The sequence below is a fragment of the Pleurodeles waltl genome, chromosome 8 (genome assembly GCF_031143425.1).
Source record: "Pleurodeles waltl isolate 20211129_DDA chromosome 8, aPleWal1.hap1.20221129, whole genome shotgun sequence".
NCBI classification, from domain to species: Eukaryota; Metazoa; Chordata; class Amphibia; order Caudata; family Salamandridae; genus Pleurodeles; species Pleurodeles waltl.
Window position 1 is genome coordinate 806,378,916 of NC_090447.1, and position 23,890 is coordinate 806,402,805.

The 23,890-nt window shown below is 44.7% G+C and overlaps 1 protein-coding gene across 1 annotated transcript in view; it reads left to right on the forward strand.

The window, feature by feature from the left end:
- Window positions 1–23,890, forward strand: part of NALCN (sodium leak channel, non-selective) — a 2,264,872-nt gene that overhangs the window by 1,299,046 nt on the left and 941,936 nt on the right. Inside the window, exon 13 of the mRNA XM_069205064.1 lies at window positions 22,843–22,980. Within this exon, the coding sequence (XP_069061165.1) occupies window positions 22,843–22,980 (138 nt within the window). The remainder of the gene's footprint in view (window positions 1–22,842; window positions 22,981–23,890) is intronic.

A 23,890-nucleotide genomic window follows, 5' to 3' on the forward strand; every position in this document is an offset into this window, starting at 1 on the left:
TTAGCAGTATTCTGCAGCTCCCTTTTTCACTCTCTCTCCCTTTGTCTGTGCCTGTTTCATCTCTACCCAGCTGTACTGGACTCTTCAGAGTTATAACCCAACAGTTGAGCACCTCTCTGGTCACTCATGCCCAGCGCCAAAATTCCTCCCACATAGGTTCTCTCTTCCAGCTGAAAACCAAAACTCATCCAGTTGTGGACTCCCCTTGGAGCACTGGGCACTACTGTGCCCCACTAACAAAAGTATTCTTCAGCAAAATATTATGTATAATTTCACACCCACAAAATGTTGTGGAATTTCACAAAATTCACATAATGGGAAATTTATAAATTTCAAGATGCAAAATAAAAATGTTGATGTTTGCTATTTCTAGACAAACTGAGGTTTGTTGATGCAGAGTTGGAATGCCAGATCATGCAGTTCGGTGCCCTACAATGGGGTATGAGGCACTACATAAATGTCAGAATGCACTACAGTAATGCTGCATAATGATTGGTTGGGAACGGGGTCAGGCATAGAAGCATAGTCAGTTCTGCAGCCCTGAATAGAGGAATGTATTTTTCTGCCACTGATCTTTGCTGTTTGTCACGGGAAGTTACAGGCATGGCCAGGAGGAGTGGGCACGCCCACAGAGACTCTGCTTCTGTGGCGCAAGACCGATGGTGTGAGAAGCCATCGCATCCGTTCACCTGCCTGTACACCTAGCCAGACTGAGTAAAGCTCAAAAGAGGGAGGAATGTGATGTGAATAAACTCAAATCTGTCACAGAGGTAAGTTCAAGTAGAAGGTTTATTTCTACAAGCGACCTAGCATCCAGCCACTCTGGCAAGCTTCAGTAACTGTCGCCTCTAGAATCCTTAGACGCCAACATTCCGCCGAACACAGCGCGGAATCAAAACATAACATATCCTCTTATCTTCACACTAAGTAACTAATTAAAAATAATAAACAAAAACAACAAGAGAAATGGAAAACAAGTCGTACTTAAGAATACATGTTACAAATAACATAGTTCTTCAAATAAGTAATACATTAATAAAGAAAACAATAAAGCAATAATTTAGAACAAAAGTTACAAATGTTATTTCATAACACAGTTCAACAGATAACTTAGGACACTACATAGTCCTTCAAATAACTAGGACACTTATGGATCCTCATTGGTTGTTTACGAATGGATGTCTCCACTTGAGGTGTACTTGCACCTTGTTTTTCACCCTCTTGAAATGCACTTGTACTTTGTATCCCACCTCCCCGAGCTGTACTCGTGCTTTGTATCACAACCTCACCAGCATTTTCACAGGTTCCATCACTCACACCAAAGGCAAAAGCTTCTGAATCAACATCCATCTTACTCCCATTTCCCAAGAAAAATGAACTCGAGCACTCTTCCACCTCTTGACTACGGGCACATGCTCCACTTCTCTGATACAAAGCCACATTTCTCAGATTCCACTTCTCCCCTCCTTCAATCTCAACTTGAAACTTCCCCACCTTCTTCACACGAAAAGGGCCTCTAAATCTCGAAACACCCCCCCTGACTCTTCCTGACTTGACTTTAACCCAATCCCCAACCTTCAACTTATAGTTGTGATGAGGGATAACAACCTTCTCACCACTTGACATCTTGACTCCTCCTGAAGCAACCCACTCTTGAAGCCAGGGGGGAATCAATTTCGACCCTATCGATCGCCCCCTCATCACTCGAAAAGGAGACTTGCCAGTAACACTGTGAATTGTGGAACGATAGGCACGTACCACATCAACAATCATTTTCCGCACACAACAACGATTAGCAAGAGCTAGCTGTACTGTCCCCTTGATTAATCTATTGATTCTTTCTACAATTCCATTACCCTGAGGATAATATAGGGACGTTCTAGTGTGACGCACTCCACAATTCTTCAGAAACAAACACATCTCATTCGAAGTTAATTGAGTGCCATTGTCCGTAATCATGACCATAGGAATACCTTCTTCCATAAAAATGTCCTCCAATACCTTTATGGTCGTGGTTGTGGTCACATCACGTACGAATTTAACCACTAACCATCTTGAATGTACATCCACCACCACTACTGCAAAACGCATCTGAAGAGGAAGTTCAAAAAGTGGACCAATAAAATCTAAACAAATCGTGTGCCAGGGTTTCCCTGGATCTTCAATGTGCCCTTCCATCCTGCCCACTCCGACTTTCAACCTCTTCTCACTCTCCTTGCACAGTCTACACTGCTCCACCCAACACTTGACCTGACCATCTAAACCAGGCCACCAAAAAAACTCTTTCAACCTCCTGCTTGTCATCCCCTGACCCAAGTGACCTTCATGAGCTAAGGAAAATAATTTAAACCTTAACCCAGCTGGTGGAACAAAACGTTCTCCCCGCATCAATACACTGTCTCCACAACACGACAATTCATCTAACACATCCAGAAATGGTCTTACCGACAACGGAAGAGAACTCTCTCTTCTAGCCCCTAAAGAAACTAGTTTGAAAACATACTTAAGACAATCATCTGCAGCCATCTCACTCTTCCATTCCTCCAGCGTAAATGTACCCAAACCCCACTCAACCACATCACATATAGAGGCTACAGCATCATCCGTATCGCAACACTTTGTCGATTGAGGATCAACTTTTTCCCAGTCAAGAGACAACCTGCTCAGACAATCGGCCTGGACATTTTTCCAACCTTGGACATACTCAACTTGATACAAATACTCTTGCAACCTTGCAGAAAGTCTGGCCAACCTCGCTGATCCCTTCCCCGCACCACCAGCAGACAATATCCTTAGCAATGGTTTGTGATCACTCCTCAAAGTAAACTCCAACCCCCACACATACGTTCTGAAGTATTCTGTACCCCATACAGCCGCCAAGGCCTCCCGTTCAATAACAGAATAATTCCGTTCCATCTGGGTCAAAGTTCGAGACGCAAATGCAACCGTCTTCTCTTGACTCCCATGCTTTTGTGACAACACAGCTCCTAAACCAGTACCACTGGCATCTACAGTCAAGATAGAACGCAAATTAATGTCAAAAGCTGTAAGGATACCTGCACCACAAATTTCCCCTTTGATTTTATCAAAGCAACTCATCTGCTCACCAGACCAACAAAACGTACTCCCATTCCTCAGCAACTTCCGTAAATCCTCAGTCTTGCTTGCAAACTTATCCACAAACTTGGAGTAGTATTCCACAAGTCCTAAAAAGGACCTTAATTGTTCTTTATTAGTTGGTGCTGGTGCCAACCTAATGGCCTCTAATAGACTTCTTTTTGGTTTAATACTCCCTTTAGAAATAGAGTACCCTAAGTAGTCAATTTCCTCCACCAGAAAAGTGCACTTCTCTTTGTTCAAACTTAAACCAGCTTCACCAATGATCTTGAGAACTTTCCTGAGTGTGATATTATGTTCATCAACTGTTTCACCCATCACCAGTATATCATCCTGAAAAAATAACACTCCTTTAACATCTCCAAAAATCTTTGCCATCATACGTTGAAACACACTCGCAGCGGAAGCCAGACCAAAAGGCATACGGGTAAATTGAAATGTACCTTCCGGAGTGACAAACGCTGTAATGTGTTTGGATTCAGGATGAAGTCTAATCTGATGATAGGCATTTCTCAAATCTAATTTCGAGAAAAACCTACCATTTTTAACCGCTGTTAACAACTCATTTATATTTGGCAAGGGATAAGTATCCACCACAATATTCTGATTCACAGATCTCAAGTCCACACATAATCTCACATTTCCATCTGATTTCCGTGTAATGACAACTGGGGAAATCCATGGAGAAACCTCAATAGGTTCAATGGTACCCTCTATTAACATGTTGCTTATTACTTTTTTGACTTCATCCCTCACCACAAATGGTATCTTGCGAACTTTGTGTTGACTAGGGTGAGCATCATCTCTCAACATTATCTTGTGTACATAACCTTTCAAGCATCCTAACTCTTTCTTAAAAACATCCCTGGCCCCCTCCAAAATATCTTCCAATTGTACATTATCTACCGACAAAATTTGACAGGCGGCTCTAGGACTGATGACAATGTTGAGATCAAATTGATGCATCCATCCCAGGATGGGTGGACCTTCAACAGCCACATAAATTTTCCCAAGAACTTTCCTCTTTCCAGCGCGGAATCAAAACATAACAGAATGCTTTCACACACACTTTTGATACTCAGGGCTTTCAGTGGGCCGGGTCCTGCTGGTGCTCAGCACCAGCAGTTCTAAAACGCAATTGCTGAGACGGGTCCCTGTCGGTATCTTCGTTATTGCACTCACCATCAGGACGAAAAATAATCTTAACAAAGCACCAGTACCACCCTGTGCTGCTCTGATGTCACTTCAAAGAGACTCCTTACAATTATTTGACAGTCTAAATTGTTTACTGAACCATTTTCAATATTATGTAAAGCAAAGCAAGTTGTACTTGTATATCTTATGCAGCTCACAATCATTGACAAAGCCAATAGTTTTGGCTTGTTTTAGGTGTAATATCAGTTGTTTTATTATATATCTGGATACAGTCAATCAATCAATCAATCGGGGATTTGTAAAGCACACTACTCAACCGTGACGGTCTCAAGGTGCTGAGGAGGGGAGGGGGACAAAGTGGGGGAGAGAGGTCCTGCTACTGCTCGAACAGCCAGGTCTTGAGAAGTTTCCTGAAGATAAGGAGGTCTTTGGCCTGGCGCAGGTGGGTGGGAAGAGTGTTCCACGTTTTGGCAGCGAGGTGTGAAAATGATCTACTGCCGGTTGTAGTTCTGCGGACGCGTGGGATGGTTGCGATGGCGAGGTCAGCGGAGTGGAGATGTCGGGTCGGGGTGTAGAAGGAGAGTCGTTTGTTGAGGTATTCTGGTCCGGTGTTGTGCAGTGCTTTGTGATCATGGGTCAGGAGTTTGAAGGTGATTCTCTTGTTGACTGGGAGCCAGTGCAGGTTTTTCAGGTAGTCTGGGATGTGGCAGTGGCGGGGATGTCCAGGGTGAGGCGTGCAGAGACGTTCTGGGTGCGTTGCAGCCTCTTCTGGAGTTTGGCCGTGGTTCCTGCGTAGAGGGCATTGCTTTAGTCCAGTTTGCTGCTTACGAGTGCTTGGGTGACTGTTCTTCTGGTTTTGGTTGGTATCCATTTGTAGAACCTTCAGAGCATGCTGAAGGTGTGGAAGCAGGAGGAGGAGATGGCGTTGACTTGCTGGGTCATGGATAGTGAGGGGTCCAAGATGAATCCTAGGTTGCGTGAGTGGTCGGTGGGAGTCGGAACGGTTCCGAGAGTGGCAGGCCACCAGGGGTCATCCCATGCGGAGGGGGTGGAGCCGAAGATAAGGACTTCCGTCTTGCCGAATTGAGTTTGAAGCAGCTGCTCTTCATCCATTCGGTGATGTCCTTCATTCCTTCTTGGAGGTAGCTTTTGGTGGAGTCCTTGGTGAGGGAGAGGATCAGCTGGGTGTCGTCAGCGTATGAGATGATGTTGAGGTTGTGGGATCGGGCGATGTTAGCAAGCAGGCCATGTAGACGTTGAAGAGGGTCGAGGTGAGGGATGAACCCTGGGGTACGCCACAGATGATTTTGGTAGCCTCCGAGCGGAATGGGGGGAGGTGGACTCTCTGGGTTCTGCCGGTGAGAAAGGAGGTGACCCCGTCCAGGGCTCTGTTGCGGATTCTAGCATTGCTGAGGTGTGAGCGTAGGGTGTGGTGGCAGACGGTGTCGAAGGCGGCTGAATGGTCCAGGAGGATGAGGGCTGTGGTTTTGCTGCTGACCTGTATGGTTCTGATGTCGTCGGTAGCAGAGACGAGGGCGGTTTTGGTGCTGTGGTTGCTGCGGATTCCGGATTGGGAAGGGTCCAGGATGCGGTTCTCCTCTAGGAAGCAGGTTGGTTGTCTGTTGACGGCCTTCTCGATGACTTTTGCTGGGAAGGGGAGCAGGGAGATAGGCCGGAAGTTCTTGAGGTCCTTTGGGTCCACCTTGTTTTTTTTTAGAAGGGCATTGGGAAGGTTGCGGACTCGAAGGAGCTGTTGATGATCTTCTGCAGTTGGGGTGCGATGATGGAGCTTGCTTTGTTGAGGATGTGGTGAGGGCAGGGGTCAGATGGAGAGCCGGAGTGGATGGTGTTCATGATTTTGATGGTGTCGTTGTCGTTGACTGGGGTCCAGGAGAGCAGGAGGTTGGTCAGAGGTGAATCTGTGCTGTTGGTGGTTGCCGGGGGGGGGTCTGGGTGCTGAAGCTGTTGTGGATGTCTGCAGGCTTGTGATGGAATTAGGAGGCTAGGGAGTCGCAGAGGTCTTGGGATGGCTGGATGTCGTTGACGTTGGAGCTGGGGTTGGAGAGTTCCTTCACAACTTTGAAGAGCTCCTTGTGGCTGTGTGCATTGTTGTGGATTCGGTCTTTGAAGGCAGTTTTTTTGGCGGCTCGGATGAGTTGGTGGTGTCTGAGGATGGCATTTTTGAAGGCTGTATGGTTGTCCAGAGTCTGCTCTTGGCGCCACTTTCTTTCAAGTCTTCGGCAGCTTTGCTTAGATTCATGGAGGTCAGCAGTAAGCCAGAAGGCCTTTCTGTTGGTGCGTCTATTGGAGGGATTCTTGATTGGGGCGAGAGTATTGGCACAGGTGTAGACCCATTGCCTGAAGTTGCGGGCAGCTGCATCAGTGTCAGTGGTGTCGATGGGTGGGTTCTGGGAGAGGGTTGCAATAAGTTGGTCTTTGGTGACCTTGTTCCAACTGCGGTGGGGGATCCGTTGTGGGTGGCGGTGTGTTGTGGGTTTCTTGAAGGAGAAGTGGATGCAGCGGTGGTTTGTCCAGTGGAGTTCGGTGGTGTGGCTGAAAGAGACGTGATTGCTGGCGGAGAAAATAGGGTTGATTGTGTGTTCCTGCGGAGTGGGTTGGTGTCATGATGAGCTGAGGCCAAGGTTGGAGAGGTTGTCGAGCAGGGTGTCGATGTTGTTGTCGTTGGTGTTCTTGAGGTGGAAGTTTAAGTCTCCGAGGAGTACGTAGTCAGTGGATGCGAGAGCGTGCGTGCTGATGATGTCGGTAATGGAGTCGCTGAACTGCTGTCGTGGGCCGGGGGGCCTGTAGACGAGGGTCCTTCGATGGGTGGTGTTTGGGTCAGTGTGGATTTGGAAGTGCAGGATTTCGGCGGTGCTGAGGGTGTCTTCGGTGTTGGTCGTGATCCTGATGGTGTTCTTGTGGATGATGGCGATGCCTCCTCCTGGTTTGTTCGAGCGGTCCCTACGGGTGACATTGTAGCCGTCCGGGATGGCTATGGCGATGTCAGGCACTGAGGAGGGGTTAATCCAGGTCTTGGTCAGGAAGACGACTTCTGGGGAGGCTGAAACGAGTAGATTCCAAAGCTCTACCTTGTGCTTGTGGACGGAGCGGGTGTTGAGGAGGATACATCTAAGATGGTTGCGTCCTGCCTTGGTGGGTGTGTCGTTGGCATGCAGGCTGGTGAAGGTGCAGTTCCGGCAGGAGAAGGGTCCGCGGGTGGTCTGCGGGGAGGCTTGAAGGCAGGCGGTAGAGTGGCCGGTGTTGAGGGCGCAGAGGGTGGCAGTGTTGTAGTGAAGGTGTGCATGGCAGCGGTAGGCGGACAGGAGCCAGGGGTTCTGGTGCTGGGCGCGGTCACGGCGTGGACGGGCGCAGACGGGCTTGCCTTTGGTACGCCTTTGGCGTGCCAGCACGCACCTGCTGCGCGGCCACTCTGTGGCTGCCATTAAGTAGGGAGGTGAGGAGAAGAGGACAGCACCAGTGGAGGCATAGATTTGAGATGTGGTTCCTTTAGCACCTTCGGAGCATTTCGTTGGAGTGTTAGTTGCGTTGCTACTATCTTAAAACAGAAAAAGGAGCATTAAGGGACAGTAGTGGAGCAGAGAGCAGAGCAAAGCAAAGCAAAAGGAGGAGAGAGGCAGAAGGTAGCCTAGTAGGAAAGCAGAACTCTCCCACTAGACACCAGGGATGAGGCACAGGCAGAAGCCTGTGGGTGGAGGAGGGCCTCGAACTCCTGACAGGGGTCAGGAGTTCAGAGGAGCCATGGAAAGGGCTCTACTTAGATGGTGGAGCCACGGGGAGGCAGAGCAATGCACTGACCAGTGACAGAAAGAAACAGTAAAATACCAGTGGGGTGGTACATTATGTTAAGCACAGATTTTTAGATGCATGTTTTAAGCCATGCCCTTAATTATACAGGCCACGCACCCTTGAGACACCCCCCAGTTTTTTCATCCCACTGAAGCCCTGTTGACACTATTCAACTGGACTTGAAGATCAGCCATGCACTTGAACATTTGGGCCAATATTTATACAATTGTATTTTGTACCTTTGCGCCACTTTTTCATCAAAAAATTATGCAAATGCGGCGCTAAAAAGTAAAACTACGGGTCTTGGTTCCCAAAGTCATTTAGGGCAAGCACCTCTTCTGTTTCCTAAAACCGCTCCTCTGCGGAGCCTCAGCGAAAGCTGCTAATTAAGTAATAGCGAATAAATAGTCAAAGAAACTTGACAATCTGTTCTTTCTGAGAAGTAAATGCATGCTGAAGTCTCGCATTTGCATAAATCTCTGGGTCTCATTTTCACAGCTGTTGGGTCTGTCAGCGTGATGGTTGCACTTCCAATTCATTTTAACATAACTGAGGGAAGAGTACCTTTCAACTAAAAATATCTTATTTTGAAAGAAAGATTGCTGGGTGCGAGGCACATAATCATTTTGCGCTGCGCTGCTCTGTTATTTCCTTAGAACGAATGTTTTTTCATTATGGGCACCTTAAGTGATAAAGTGAATGTCATTCAAATACTTTTAGCACTGCATTCATCAAGGCCCTTTGAAATAATATGTTAGATTTCCATCTAGCGATGGAACTTTTTATACCAACACATGTTTTGACTTGTGGAGCGAGAGACTTCAAGTGAACTTGACTGCTAACTTCCGGGAGGAAGGTGAGAGCTAAAGATGACAGTGATTTTTTAGTTCAGATGATGAATTTAGGATAAGAACCTGTGGTGTACATCGGGAGGTAGAAAAACGAGGATACACTACAGGAACTGGCTCGAAGTAACTACTTTTTTAAGAACCATATTGTCCAGTGACCAGAGTGCAGCCAGTGTCCTTCTAACTTCCGACTCCAACCGTTCTTCTTCAACCGTCCATCTACATTTCAAATCCAAACGTGTGCATCTCACACTCACATTCTAATTACACGCAGCCATTCCAACACACTCTCAACCACCATTCCAGTTCATCACACAGGCTACCATCTATCTTCTTTCCGTAATCACAAACTAACAATGAAACACAGAAAAAAACATTGTTAAAAGGAATGCTCAGAACTGGAAACCCTTAGGCAGAAATGCAACCACCGAGGATCAAAGAAACGCATCTGGTTCTTAATCACTCATTTTAGTGGGGAACCACCTGACATGCTTCGCTTCTATGCTAAAGACCTGCTTCCACCTGAAACTACACCATTGGCATTCTCTCCACCAGTGTCCCCATCCTTACTGTTACCTAGATCTGCTACTTCCTGACTTACCCCAAAAGCTGAGCCAAAATATGGGTGGGCCGAGTCCTCGACGTGGGGATCCAAACCACATGAATCTTCCACTGCCTTACCACGATAGAGTGACACTCTTGTTATACTCAAATCTTTCCTTCATCAACTCTCACTGCATTCTTGAAACATCATTGAGTTTGATAGGATACCACCATCGAGAGGTGTACACCACATGGATTGGTTCCAAGTAATTATTTATTCAGAAGACTATTGTCCAGTCACACGAGTGCAGTCATCGTCCTTGTCTTCTAGCATCCTACTCCAACTGTTCTCCTTCAACCATCCACCTATATTTGATACCTAAACTCACAAACGTCACATTTACATTCTGCTTATGCTCCACTACTCCAGTGTACACTCAGTCACTGATGCAGTTCATCACATGTGCTACTGCATGTACTTTTTCAGTAGGAAAATCTATTAAAACCTTAATTACAAGATTGCTGGAAGTAAGTACGAGGTACCAGGGGGACAGTGATGCCAATTCGCGTTGGTATCCCTATTTCAAATTCCAGCAATCACAAGTTCTTCACTTCAGAAGGGAAATAACATAGGTCCTCACTATGAGTTTGGCGGTCTGTACCTCCAGTGTGACCGTGATGGTCCAACCACCATGTCTCAGCAGGCAGTAACAGGGACTAACAAGCATTTACAATGCAACGGATCTCGCCTTTGCTCATGTTAGAGCTGATCGCGTTGTAAACTCCTAACCCGACTTTTCACCTATCGGGCAAAAGTGCATTTGTGTACACAACCCGAAAAAGTGAAATTAACTATGTAAAGTGCTCGACTTCTGCCAAGCGAGATCGCGCTCCTAAATTAGAGAAAAAGTAGTCCACGAGCCTGATGGAAAACATCGAGCCTCGCATGTTTTCTGTACTTGGTCGCTGCGCTCGAGGAGGGCTAGCCACCGGAAAAGGCATGACGTATGCTTGCCTTCGACTAATGAAAGCAAGCAGATTTTATTAGGCAAGCCCACGAACCAATAAAAAACACTGACGTGAAGTTGACAGGGCTCCCAGCCCTTTTCTAAATACAAAAGTGTCTCGCTGCGATACGCATGCGCGAGCGCATGCAACGCAGGCTCGACCCTAAAAAGGGAGACACTCAACTGCAGGCAGCCTTACACGTCCGGTGCCACCATGGAGCCCATCACACAAGTCCTGCCACTGCTGCTGCTGATCGAAGGTGCACAAAATCCATGCTGCCATGGGTGCATCTGACCATAAGTACACACACCTACATGTGTCTCCAACCATTACAACAGATCATTGCACCATTGTGCACATGGTATGGGGATCATGCTATGGGCACCACGTACACATCTCATTGTGTACACAGTCGGAATCATACTTAAAGATAGACACATTCACAGTCACAATACGCCCCCTTTGGGCAGGTCACTCACACTGCATCGCAACACTACACAAAAACACACGTCTGACCATCTCAGACACAGGGACAGAGAAAGGGTAAACAGCATTGTCCCTCACAACACCAACAACACACCAACTTCACATATATAAATACAACTCACACACATACATTCTTCACATGCCATGGACTGTCGTCACATTCAACACACATATCTATGTATGTCACATGGAACACAACCAACACTCCCAATAAACAGCTCTGCAATGGACACACAAGTCACACACATTGCAACACAATGGGAAGACAATGGAATGCACAATAGTCAGAGTCAAATATACATTTGGGACACAAATCACCTTGCAACTGCCCATCAAACAACTATTATGCAGAAACTGGCCCTTCAGCTATCTCTGAGACAACAAATACTATACCCAAATTACATGCCTATCTGCACAATGTGGAAGTGCAAATCAATAAAGCACATACAACTCCACCTCATGGGACATATATCTACATGAATTAGCTATAAGGTACACACAGCTAAATGGATACATGCACAGTCAAATGCAAACACAGCTAGCACAATTCAACACACTTACTCAAACTGAAACACATCACATGAATACATAATCCATATCAGGGGGGCAAGTCTAACAACATACATGCTCACTATGGACAACACAAAATGAAATACTTACCATAACAAATAGTGCACAATGCCATGATACCACCAATGCGTTTACACCCACAGATCCATGCACTCAAAATATACCCTTGTCTTGGGGGGACACCAGCACTGCCCACAAAGTCAGATACTGAAGAAAACAGCAAACAGATCAGGAAGCAGGCTGAAACACACACGGCTGTAGGCAGACAACACAGGTCACTCAGAAACAACATAAAGGCAGAAAAGGAATTGCAGGACAAATGTTTACCCAAAAAGATGCAACTGTTTGGGTTTATTAACCTTATATTTTCAAAGTCCAGGGCCATTGGCCAGTCCATAGTGCCGCGCACAGACACCTCATGGTGCCACTACTTCACTCATAGCTGCCATGGAAACTCCGCAGGAAGGGGCATCAAGTGGGCAGACAGGCACCTCAGAGATCATCCTTGGGTTCGGGGGGTCAGGTTTGGGAGGTTGGGTTTGGTCTTGAGTTTGGGAGGAGTGGTCTGCTTTTTGGAAGGGGTTGGCTTTTCTAGGGGGGAGAAGTATGGGTGCTTGCAGGGAGGCAGGGGAGGCTGTGGAGGTGAAAGGGTGAGCTGTGAGGTGGGTGGGGCCTCTTGGGTTTGGAATGGGGTTGGAGGGAACAGGGGAAAGGTTAAGGTCAAACATAAAAAATTGCTTAGAGACACTGGGACAGTCATCAGAAAGGGGTCGGAATTTGGAGGTCGAGGGAGTAGTCTGCTGTGTTGATATGGATGTTGTAGGTACGTGCTTCAGGGAGGTATGCATGTGTTTGATGGGTGTCTGTTGAGTGGGTGAGTGAGTGCGTTTGTGTGTCTTGGGGGTCTGGGAGTTGGAGGTGCTGGGGATCGAGTGGTGGATGCATGTATGTCTGTTGGGGTGGTGACTGTGGGTTTGCTGGATGTTGCGGATGACTGTGTGTCTGTTGTTGTGGTGTCTGCGGGTATGGTGCTTGTGGCGGATGTCTGGGGGGTCTATTGGCGTGGTGTCTGCGAGTATGCTGGGTGTGTCACTGACTGTTGATGTGGTGCCTGTGCGAATGCTGGATTTTGTGTGTTTAATGCTGGGAGTGGTGGGGGTGTCTGGGGAAGTGGTGACTGTTGTGTCTGTTGGTGGCTGTTGTTTGCTTGCATGCCGGCGTGTTTTGTGGTGCTTGTGTTTGTGTGTGCTGTTCTTGTGTGTTGATGTGGATGTGTGTAGATCTGCCTGTCTGCTTTGGATAGGTAGGGTAATGTGGGATTTAAATTGGGAAGAGGGAGGTAGAGCCGGGAATAGAAGAGAGGAAGTTGGTGCTTTACTGCCATCAGTGAGGAGGCCAGAGCTTGAAAAGATCTCTATGGGCCAGCCATTGCACCATGAGTGCCTTCCAGGAATGCATTTGTCTGTTGTAGCTGAGTTGCCAATACGTGGATGGCATTCAGAATGGCTGACTGGCCCACAGAGATACTTCTCAGGAGGTCTATAGCCTCCTCACTGAGGGCATCAGGGTTAACATGGTCTGGGTCCGAGGTGCCTGCGACAAAGAAGACAGCCACCCTCTTGGGTGAGTGGGCATAGCCAATTAGGTGAGGAGCAACAGGGAGTGCGGTGATAGAACAGGAGGTGGCAGACAAAGATGTTTCAGGGGTACGCCCGATGAGTCTGCCACCACTAGGGCGTATCCACTGGAAAAAAAATACGATGATGATGAGGATGTTCCGATCTCCACCATGGCACTCCCCTCACCTTTCAGGCCGCTGGGTTCTCTGTGTCTTGACCCGAAGTCCCGTGGCCCAATGACTCCCCACTCAGCTGTGCCCAATCTCCTTAATTTGCCGGTGCTGATGCTGCAAATACAAAGAGGAATAGGGTATCATATGTCCATGATTACACTGGCACAACAGCTGTGATTTACAAAAATTACAAGGATATCAAGTAGGCCCCAGCAACAAACTCCACCTAAGTGGCCCCCATATGTTCCATCCCATATGCAGGGATGCCATCTGAACTGTCAACAGTTGCCCACAGGAAATTCATGATCTCAGGCAACTACAATTGTATGGCTGAAGTTGTGCAGTCACATTAACCATTCAACAAGCAGGAGACACCATCACCCTCAAACCTTTGCCCCATAGGGCAGACTTCAGTTACCTGTTGCCAAACAATAGTGTAGACATATAGTAGGCCAATGTCAAATACATGTTCACAGATCCCACATAAGCTCAGACACGCATCTATTTGTCACATACATAATGACCCAACAATAGAAAATTATGATACAAAATCCTGCCATGTTGATGACAAAAGTCCAATAGTCTGGAGAAGGTGACATGGAAATACTGATGTCACACTGGAAACATATCAACATTGCACACTTCACTAAGTGATATTTGACTCAATAGATTATTGGAGGTAGTATAAATATTGCTCAGATGGGGCAACCATTTGGCATGGAAATGTACACTGTAGTCATCATGTGCAATATGTTACGAAGAGATGGCTGGCACCCCTTACAATGACATAATCTGAGTAAATCAATAGACACCATTAGTCCCTTGGATGTTGGAGAGGCCCTGAGATTTGCAAGTACTTGTTGAAGGCATCATCATCATCAAAATACTTTATGTGGCTCACTTGAGCCATAAAAGTCACACAATTATACATAAATATAAAAAGTCTAAGATAATAAAAGAAACAATAATAAAGGAATAAAATATGTATAGATAAAAAATAAATCCTCAGTATCTTGATCTTTAACGCACTTAAAATATAATTTCAAACAGCGTAAACAACAAATTAATTTCCCAACTGGAGCAAGTAAGCAAAAGCAGCTGCATGTGATCTGATTCCTAACAGATGTAGAATTGGGCGCAAACAACGTTTTCTTTGAGAAGTATAAAATGTACTGAATAACATAAAAGTGCAACATGCTCTGCTCTGCAGGTGCTTCACAATTATAGGGGTAAAACTCAGCAGCCAGGTACCCTTTTCAGGAAATGCCACTGAAAATGGATAGCTTTAAGGCGAAACTTCGTCAGGAAGTACCTGTGTCTCTCATTTTCAATGACTTGCAGATAAACTGCAGGGAACATGGTTAAATCATGAACAGTACTCACTATTTTGTCATCACTGACTTGAGGCTACCCCCTTTGATTATGCTGTCTAAAAAGATCTTTGATATACTTTGGCAAAATAACATATAAACTAACCGGGTTAACAAAAAAATCAGGAGTACCCTAACTTTCAAAACTCGTAATAATATACTTACACCAAGGGATATCTAAATAACCATCCTGGTTTAAACAATCCATTATTATAGATCTACAGTGCTGCACGTCAGGGTTTTGCCATATTCTTTACCATAGTAGTAAGGATTGGAGCTTAAAATTCTCTTCCATATGAAAAAGCCCCAGCTGCTCATGGCAAAAAGACTTTGGAGTGGTCTATGAAACTGCCAGCAGCCTCCTTAAAAACCTGTTTTCTGCTATTTGCAAACTTTAAAATTTGCCAGCCCCCATACTTCAGCACCAAATAGCGCCACAGGGCCAATTTACATCCATAAATACACAATATCTCACTACAGGTTTGTGGCCCAACCACTTTGAGATTCTAAAACTGAAATCAATAGTGCACTGAAATTGCATGACCCTTACATTAAGTAAAAACTTTAAGTAAAAACTTCCAATCAAAATCTACATCCATTGGGATTCCCAAATAAGTAAAGTGTGGATTTTTGTAATTTCCTCACCATTAAGTGAAAATTGTTTCGTTTTTGCTAATTTAGGGCTGCACTTCATAAAAAAAGACTTAGAACGATTTGTCCTAAGGCCTAGGCTAGTCATAAAATTGTTAAAAGCATCAAGCAAAAGCTGCAGAGTATTATCTGTGTAAAGCAGAACAGAGATTTCTCTAGAGTTTACCTTAGGGATATCTTTCCCAGCCTTAATCAGATGGTTTCACAGAGGGTTGATGTAGATCAAAAATAAAAAAAAGTTGCCAAATCAAATCCTTGCCTCATCCAGGTTAGTGAAGAAAATTCCTCAGTAAGGTCCCTATCTCTAGTATATCGTACTCTGGCCATGGTATGTCCATGAAGTCTACCAAGCAGGGTTACAATGGTGCTATCAATCCCTAAACTCAGCAATATATACCATAAGTTAGATCGGTCTGGCATGTCCAAGGCACAAGTTCAATGCATAAAGGCAAGATGGACACAGCCTATTTTACCCTTAGTATGCTTTTGAACAATAAGGGAAACATTTAGCGATTGCTCAACTGTTCCCAGGCCTGGGCGAAAGCAAACTACAATTCAGAGAGCCCCTTGGTCTCTAATGCCCAAGTTTCCAATTTAGACAGGATTACTATACCCAGAATTTTCACCTTATTATCAAAAAGAGATATTGGTCGATAACACTGTGGAAGGCTCTTATATACCTTTTCAAAAACAGGAACTATAATGTCCTCCTGCCAGGTCTCAACCAAAGGTCCTTTTATTGTGCATCTAATAACATTAGTTAGTAAGGGAGCCCAAAGCTCTGGTAAGGCCCTAAAATGTTGCCCAATTGGAAGCTACATCATTGTCTCCATTATGGTCATGTAGACCCAGATGTCTCTGTGGATGAAAGCTTGTACCCAAACACATGTGATTTCAATATAACTGCAAGTCACTCCATGATGCTACCCAACAGTCAGGGGACAAACCTTACTTATTACACATGTACAGTGCACTTTTCCTCATGATGCCACATCAATGACATAGAATTACAGATTGTGGCTTTAAACTCTAGGCCTATCTGTCATGTCCCTCATTGCTACTGCAGTTGCACATGTCAAATCACATGGTATGACGGGTGAGGGTATGTGTCAGCCAATAAACAATGGTGACACACTCCTGTTTGTGGCACAGCATGAAATGTACCCCCATTGCAAATGTCTTATGCCACACAGAGGTTGACATGCACATATATGTGAGGGAATACAGACATAATCCCATCAAAACAGGTAGACCACGCTAGAAACAGCATCTTACAAATGTTTTTTTAAAAGAGAAAGGGATACGTGCTGACATGTAGGCACAAAGAATGTAGACAACAGTGATGGCACATAAATCATGTCAATGGACATTACCCACTTACCAAGGGAAAGTATTGACCCATAGCTGTATCCAAAGAACAATGTAAGCTCTATCATGTATGTTGAACATCTTCACATTACAGACTGCAGAAAGCTAGCAACACCCATCATGCGCTGAAGACAACTAGCCTCCGGGAACCCAGACACATGGCTGAAGACAGTGATCCATCACCTACTTACCTTTGGCATGTAACATTTAGGAGTAGTGGTCTGTTGCATAGAAATTACACACACTACAACAACAAACAGTAGTTATTTGATTGATGTACCCAGCCACATGTTGTCCCTGCAGAGCAAGTGGTTTGTGGGTTCCACCCAGTTGTGTCCTAGGTCCCTTGGCCAGTATGCAAAATGAACCACATGACATGTCTACACAAATAACCTCTCATCTATTGTGTGACACATATGCCATCTTTATTTGTCAGGGGGGCATTCAGAGCCTAACTCATTCACTTGGCAATGTGATAGGCAGGAATATGCCCTGTACTCACCCCCTTGTGGCTGCTGTACTGCCCTCAAACGCCCATCAAGCTCCAGATAGGTCACCGCCAGAATGCGGGTCATGGTCCAATGGGCACCCCGCCTATATTGGGAGGACATCCCCAGCTGGACCTCAGCGATCTTCCAGGCCCAGAGTCTCTGGTCCTCCAACATTTTCCTGCAGTGGGTGCTCCGCCAGCTGTGGATCCCCAGAGTCTGCACCTTCTTGGCGATGGCTCGCCATAATCCCTTCTTTTGATGGCTGTTGACTTGCATGGATGCAAAAGACAAATCAAGAGATCATGATCACAAGTTTCATCACAAATGATTGAGTCACATACACGTCAGTAACATGAAGCTAGGACTTTCCTATTTGTCAGTACTCTCCAAGTGTGACACGTACAAGCCAATAAGTGACTACAGACATATATTTCTCCATCTGCAGCCTAACACATAGCCCTGCTCAGGCCCTACAATGACTAAGCAAGCTTACTGACATCACGTAGCCCATGCTCTAGCAACCTGGCTGTGATGTGAGCCACTTTGTAACAGATCCTACCTATGTGACTTCAGAAGGGTAAACTCCTTAGGCATGAATGGACCAACACATTTACACTTAGTGAGAATGACTCTTTGCATCCAGTCCCTACAGTCAACTGCCAGAGTACAAACTCAAACATAACACATGGGTAACAATGAAGGGACTGGCATGGTGTTTACAGAAAGTGTCTTCTGTGGACATGTGCTCTAACAAATGCAGACTCATGCCACTTCAGGGGGTGGGGTTATGTGGTATGTACCTGTACCACAGAACACTCTTTTGGGCATATGTGTCCATTCTACAGATGTGGCATTCAACAAACAAAGGCATGCGTTGTCCAATTTCTGCTATGTGACCAAGCTACTGAGTCACATATCATGGCCTCCCAGGATTCAACACATTGTCTGCGCTGAGGACTGTCATTTATGCAATACGTGTGTCCAGGACAAGTATGACGTGTGTGAAGGTGACAATAGGGCTGTGGGAGTAAGGGGCCTGTCATGAGTCAAAGACACACATTGATAATGATGCTAAGTGCACATATGGCTTAGATCAGTGGTTCCCAACCTTTTGACTTCTGTGGAGCCCAACTTTATCATTACTGGAACCCGGGGATCCCCACTGAATCATTATTAGAATCTGGGGACCCCCCACTGAGTCATTACTGAAAGCTGGGGACCTAATCTGTTAATATTATTTAATTTTCTAAGCAGTTGCGGACCCCTTGAGGAGTCTTCATGGACCCCCAGGGGTCCCCGGACCACAGGTTGGGAACCACTGGCTTAGATTAATAACTATATTTCTAAAGAATTTGCATGAACCTGAAGACTTGATCCACCGTTCCTACCTTAGATCTAAACCCGGCCTGAAAGGGAGAAAGAATATTGCTGTCAAGAACCCACTGATGGAGTTTACCGAGAACCTAGTGTGTTGTTTGTTTTTTCTTGAAAAAGACTTCAAAAGCGGTTGATCCATATCTGCCATTTCAGGGCACGAAGAGCTGTTTAGATTAATATATCTGAGTTGGATAAGAACATACCTTTGCTGTTTGATTTCAATGGAACAACAAACTGTATCCCTACATAGTAGGGTTTGTTAGCCCTAGTAATCTTGATTAGAACTTTGTGATCAATATTCTGCATCTGTACTGAATTCCTTACATACAACATTCTTTAAAGAATAAAAGACTGGTTTCCCAAAGCAGTTTTAAACACCTGCCTACTCTTTGCCTTTTTGAGACAGAAATACATTCTGAGTTATATCCTATTTACATGAGGTGAGAACCAGGATTTGTCTGTTTGTTTAGTAAGGAACTGTGGGTCAGATTTATGCTGGCCTGCACCATTCCAACGCCACTTTAGTGTCATTTGTTTACGCTAATGTGGCATTGGAAGGGAAAAAACGCTATGCGATATTTACAAAGTGGCGCAAAGCTTGCATTGCGCCACTTTGTAACCCCTTGCGCCACATTATGCCTACGCCAGGAATAATGTATGCAAGGGGGCATTGCGGTGCTAGGGAGGGCCGTAAAAATGGTACAAAGAAATCTATGAAATTCCTTTGCACCATTTTTATCTGCATTTTGTAACGCCTGCTAAACACAGGCTTTAAAAGGAGGCTCCCATTGGGCCTATGGGTCCTTGCAGGATTAGCATCATAAGTTTTTACGCTAATCCTGCAAAGCGCCAGACTAGCATAAAAAAGGATGACGCTTGACTAACCACCCCCATGGTGCGTCATATTTTAAATATGGTGCTGCCATGGTGGCGTTAGGGGGGCGCTAAGGGGCACTAGGTGGAGCGCCACTTATCATAAATCTGCCTCCAAAAGGTGAGGATTGAACTGGTCAATAGGTAATTCAGTGAGCGCCCGAAAGGCTAGTCTGACACATTCAGTGTATGATATGTCTGTGTTTTTTTGAGGGGGGTGTTGTGTGCCTATTTTATGGTCAGATGGTTTTGGCTGTTGATTTCCCTGATATCAAACCAAACATTTCCTATCATGAGCTCAATTCCATGCAGTCTTCCATACCTTTAAAAATACTTACATAACATGTCTTTACAAGTTCAAAACTACCTCAATGTGCAAATATGGGCAACTTTTTTTGCTATCTGATTCATTAATGGGGACTACTTTTTTGGTGTCCGGGCCTTTTGTCTATCCCAGTCCGACCCTGCTAAATGTAATGAGATGCTGAGATGGAGAGTCAGGTGGAAATGTGCGAAAAGGTAGAAAAACATTTTTGGAAGGCATACATCGGGTTCAGATGTCACTGGAGAATCTGGCAGGAGAATGTTTCAAGGAGAAAATGTCTCATGGGTATGTGAAATCAACAAAATCTCATCAACATAATTTCACGGAACTTGACAAAATTCATATAACGAGATGTTCTCAAATTTTGTGGGAGTGATACACAGTTTGCACATTTGTCAGTTCTAGACAAACTGTGATTTGTCGATATGTAATTGAAATTTTGAACGTTCCTACTTCCGGCAGTAAATCACTGCTAAGCTTTTTAAGTTCTTGTTGACGTTTACGTCTTTATTCTGACTTCGACTGTTAAGCATGGCGATTTCACTTCTTAACAACCAGCGACAAGCTAGGGAAAGGAAGACTGTGGAGCAGTGAGTTCTTGTGTTTTTCTGTGCTCTTTCGTGGCGATCTCCAGTGTGTATGTCCGCATATGAACATGTGTGCACAGTATGGCTTTTTAGGAAGGAGGGCACGTTCGGTTTTGATGCAGTATTTAGGTTGGCTCTAGACAACTTATGTGTTGTCGTTCTAAAGCTGCAATGAGGAAATCCTATGGTTCTATTGGACAGAAAGTTCCCATGTGACTTAGTCATCTTTATTCTTACTAAGCCTGTTCCTAAACCAGAAAGCCTGATACTTCTCATCAGGGAAGGAGCTAGAAGAAATAACAGATGAAAATAATAAAATCTGTTTACATTTCCACAGTCCAATATTTAGCTTACATTTGGGACTTTGATTCTTGGCACGTTCCACAAATGGCAGAGTGAGCTTCATCCTGTACTCAGCACAGAACTGTGGTCCTCTTCATCCCACCACATGCTAACTGCTGGTTCCGATTCACACAATGCACTTGTTCACCTCTTAGGGCTGTTTAGTGGTCTGAGACTTACTAAATCCTCATCCCCGCATGCCCATTAGCCTTCATCTGACTTGCTGTGCCCTATTGAACACATCCACCTTCCCACATCCTTTGTAATATTTTAATAGATTAGGCATGCAAAAATCGAGGAAGGACGACAATATTTTACTACAGTGGTACTAGAATGGAAAACTATCCAGCTATATGAAAAATGTGATGACACCAAATTGAGAATTCAGAGCAACGTGGTAAGATACAGTCACAGGGCAATAAACAGGTATCAGAATGTTTTTGTTGCCAGCAAATTTAGAAATTGAAAAAAGAAACACCAGAATAGGTAACATCTTTTTGTCTGACATGTTTAAAAAAATACATGAACACATTTCTTACGACATATATGAATGTAACAAGTAAGAGATACCTCCTGATACACTTAGACATTAACTCATCAAGTACAATACATTCTGATTCCGACATATATTTTCCTAACTTTGAAAAATAGAAAGTATGTTTCTGAACTACTTAACTATTGTGAGGTAATTTATAGGTTAATACAAAAGAGAGATAAACTTCCCTTTTAAATTGCAAATATGACAGTTTCCCAGTGTCTTTTCGCTTGGACCTGGTACATGCTGCCACTGAAATCACCATAAATTCGTTGGACAGAAATGTAAAACTCAGAGGAAGTGATTTTGAGAGTGCAAGAAATGTAAAACAAATCATGATAAATGTGCAGTAAGATGATTGCATACATTTAGCATACATTTTCTATTTGGAGAAAAGTGGTGTTCACATCAAAATATACATTCATACCACTTTGCATCATGAGAATCATTAGAAAGGTGGTGATAACTTCACACCTTTAAGGTCATTGTTAAGAGTTGGCCCTCAATTCTGGGTGTAATAACAGACGTGGGGGCTCATTATGAGTTCGGCAGACGGTTTACAATGTCCGCCGAACAGCGGGCAGAACTTCCAATGGGGAGGTTGCTGCCATACAGGCTACTTTCCGCCGGCCCCATTGAGAGTTTCCCAGTAGGTCAGCGGATGGAAACCTGAGATTCCACCCAGTGGCCTTACGGGAAATAGCTTACAGTATTGTCTCTGGCTTGTAATCAGGCCGGCAGCAATGCTGGAGAGGGCAGAGTGCACTAGCACCCTCGCAATGTTCACTCTCTGCAAAGCAGACGGTGAACATTGCGATGGTGCTGGCCAGGGGGAGCTGCACTACCCAGGCCAAGTGCATGAGCAGTGCAGCCTCCCCCTCCGGGCCCACTGCACCCATTCTCTGCCAGCATTTTCATGGCGATGGTACCGCCATGAAAACGCTGGCGGAGAAGGGGGTCATAATCCATAGGGCAGTGCTGCTTGCAGCGCTGCCCTGGTGTATTAGGACTGCCACCACCTCCAGACCCTCAGGATCTCTGATCCTGGCAGAGCTGGCGGTTCTCTGGTGGCCCGATCACCAGAGTTGTGATGAGGTGCTCGGACCGCCTCATTGGCAAGTCTGGCAGTCTAGTGGCCGCCAGACTCAATGGGAATTGCAAATTATCGTGCTATATGCCTTATGGAAAGGAGAATAACATGTGGAAGTTGGTATGACAGCCCCAATTGAAATGCTTTTCTAGAAGTTAGGGCTGTTTCACAGTCACATAGCCACCTACTTTTAGCAAATGGATAGGTGGCCACAAATACCTCAGGACACAACTCGTGTTGAGGGCCTGCATCTGGAAAACATACAGAAAGGCCTTTTCTGCATATTATTCTTTATCTAAAAGTATAATTTCTATAATATTATAATTCTGGTTTCAGTTTTGCAATTAATAAATACTGGTTTTACCACAAACAATCCGACTTATTCTGAATAACCCCCAAAACATTACTAATATGCTAATAATGAATTTGTTGCTTTTAAATTGTATATATTGAAGCTTTATAATTTGCAGGTTGTAGTTTAAATGTTAATGTTTTGTCACTCTGCAGGCATTTATGTCAATGTTCCAGATACTCACGCAGGAGGGATGGGTGGATGTCATGGATCAGACTCTTAATGCTGTTGGACACATGTGGGCACCTGTAGTTGCAATCTACTTCATCTTATATCATCTTTTTGCCACACTGGTAAGTTTAGTTGAAGGTTTCAGTTAGCATTCCTAGATGTATACAACCATTAATAACTTGCTTCTAAGTTGGAACTTGGTCCTTGTGCTAATGTAAGCCCTTGTGAAACATGTAAAAATGACTAGTATATAAAGACTTATCACCTTTCTCGGGGAGTATGACGTGTAATTGTGTCTGTGCACTAGGATGAGTTTTGTCAATGACATCCCACTTGTTTTGTGTGTGATACTTCCTGACTCATAAACCGGTTTTATCATGTTTTGGACAATTGTGCCAGCCTTAAACAGGTAGCAAGCAAGGGAAACCCTTTGGATAAACACAGGTATGGTAAAGAATCATTTGATGATTTGTGGCGAGGAGGTAAGGAATTTTAGAAGTGTTTGAGCGGCCCCATTTGTCAATGACATCCCACTTGTTTTGTGAGTGATACTTCCTGACTCATAAACCGGTTTTATCATGTTTTGGACAATTGTGCCAGCCTTAAACAGGTAGCAAGCAAGGGAAACAGTTTGGATAAACACAGGTAATGTAAAGAATCATTTGATGATTTGTGGCGAGGAGATCAGGAATTTTAGTAGTTTTTGAGCGGCCTCACATATCACAAGCTTTTGTTTCTAAGTTAAAAAAAAAACATGACCTCCAAATAAATAGAAAATAGGGCGAATCCAGCATCTGCCACCACCACCTATGGATATGCGTTAGCTGCCTCATTGTTAGTAAGTGGGCGCACTTGCTTCAAAATCCACAAAAACGTTTGGACCCAAGGTTTGCAGCCCTGAAAAAGTGAGTGGCCTGAAGAATAATTATCTTTCCATCCCCCTTTCTGATGACACGAAGGGATGCTGAAAAGCCCAGATGATGGTAGTGCCTGAAATGCTAGAAGCAGTGGAGCTTGGTGTTCAAATTAATC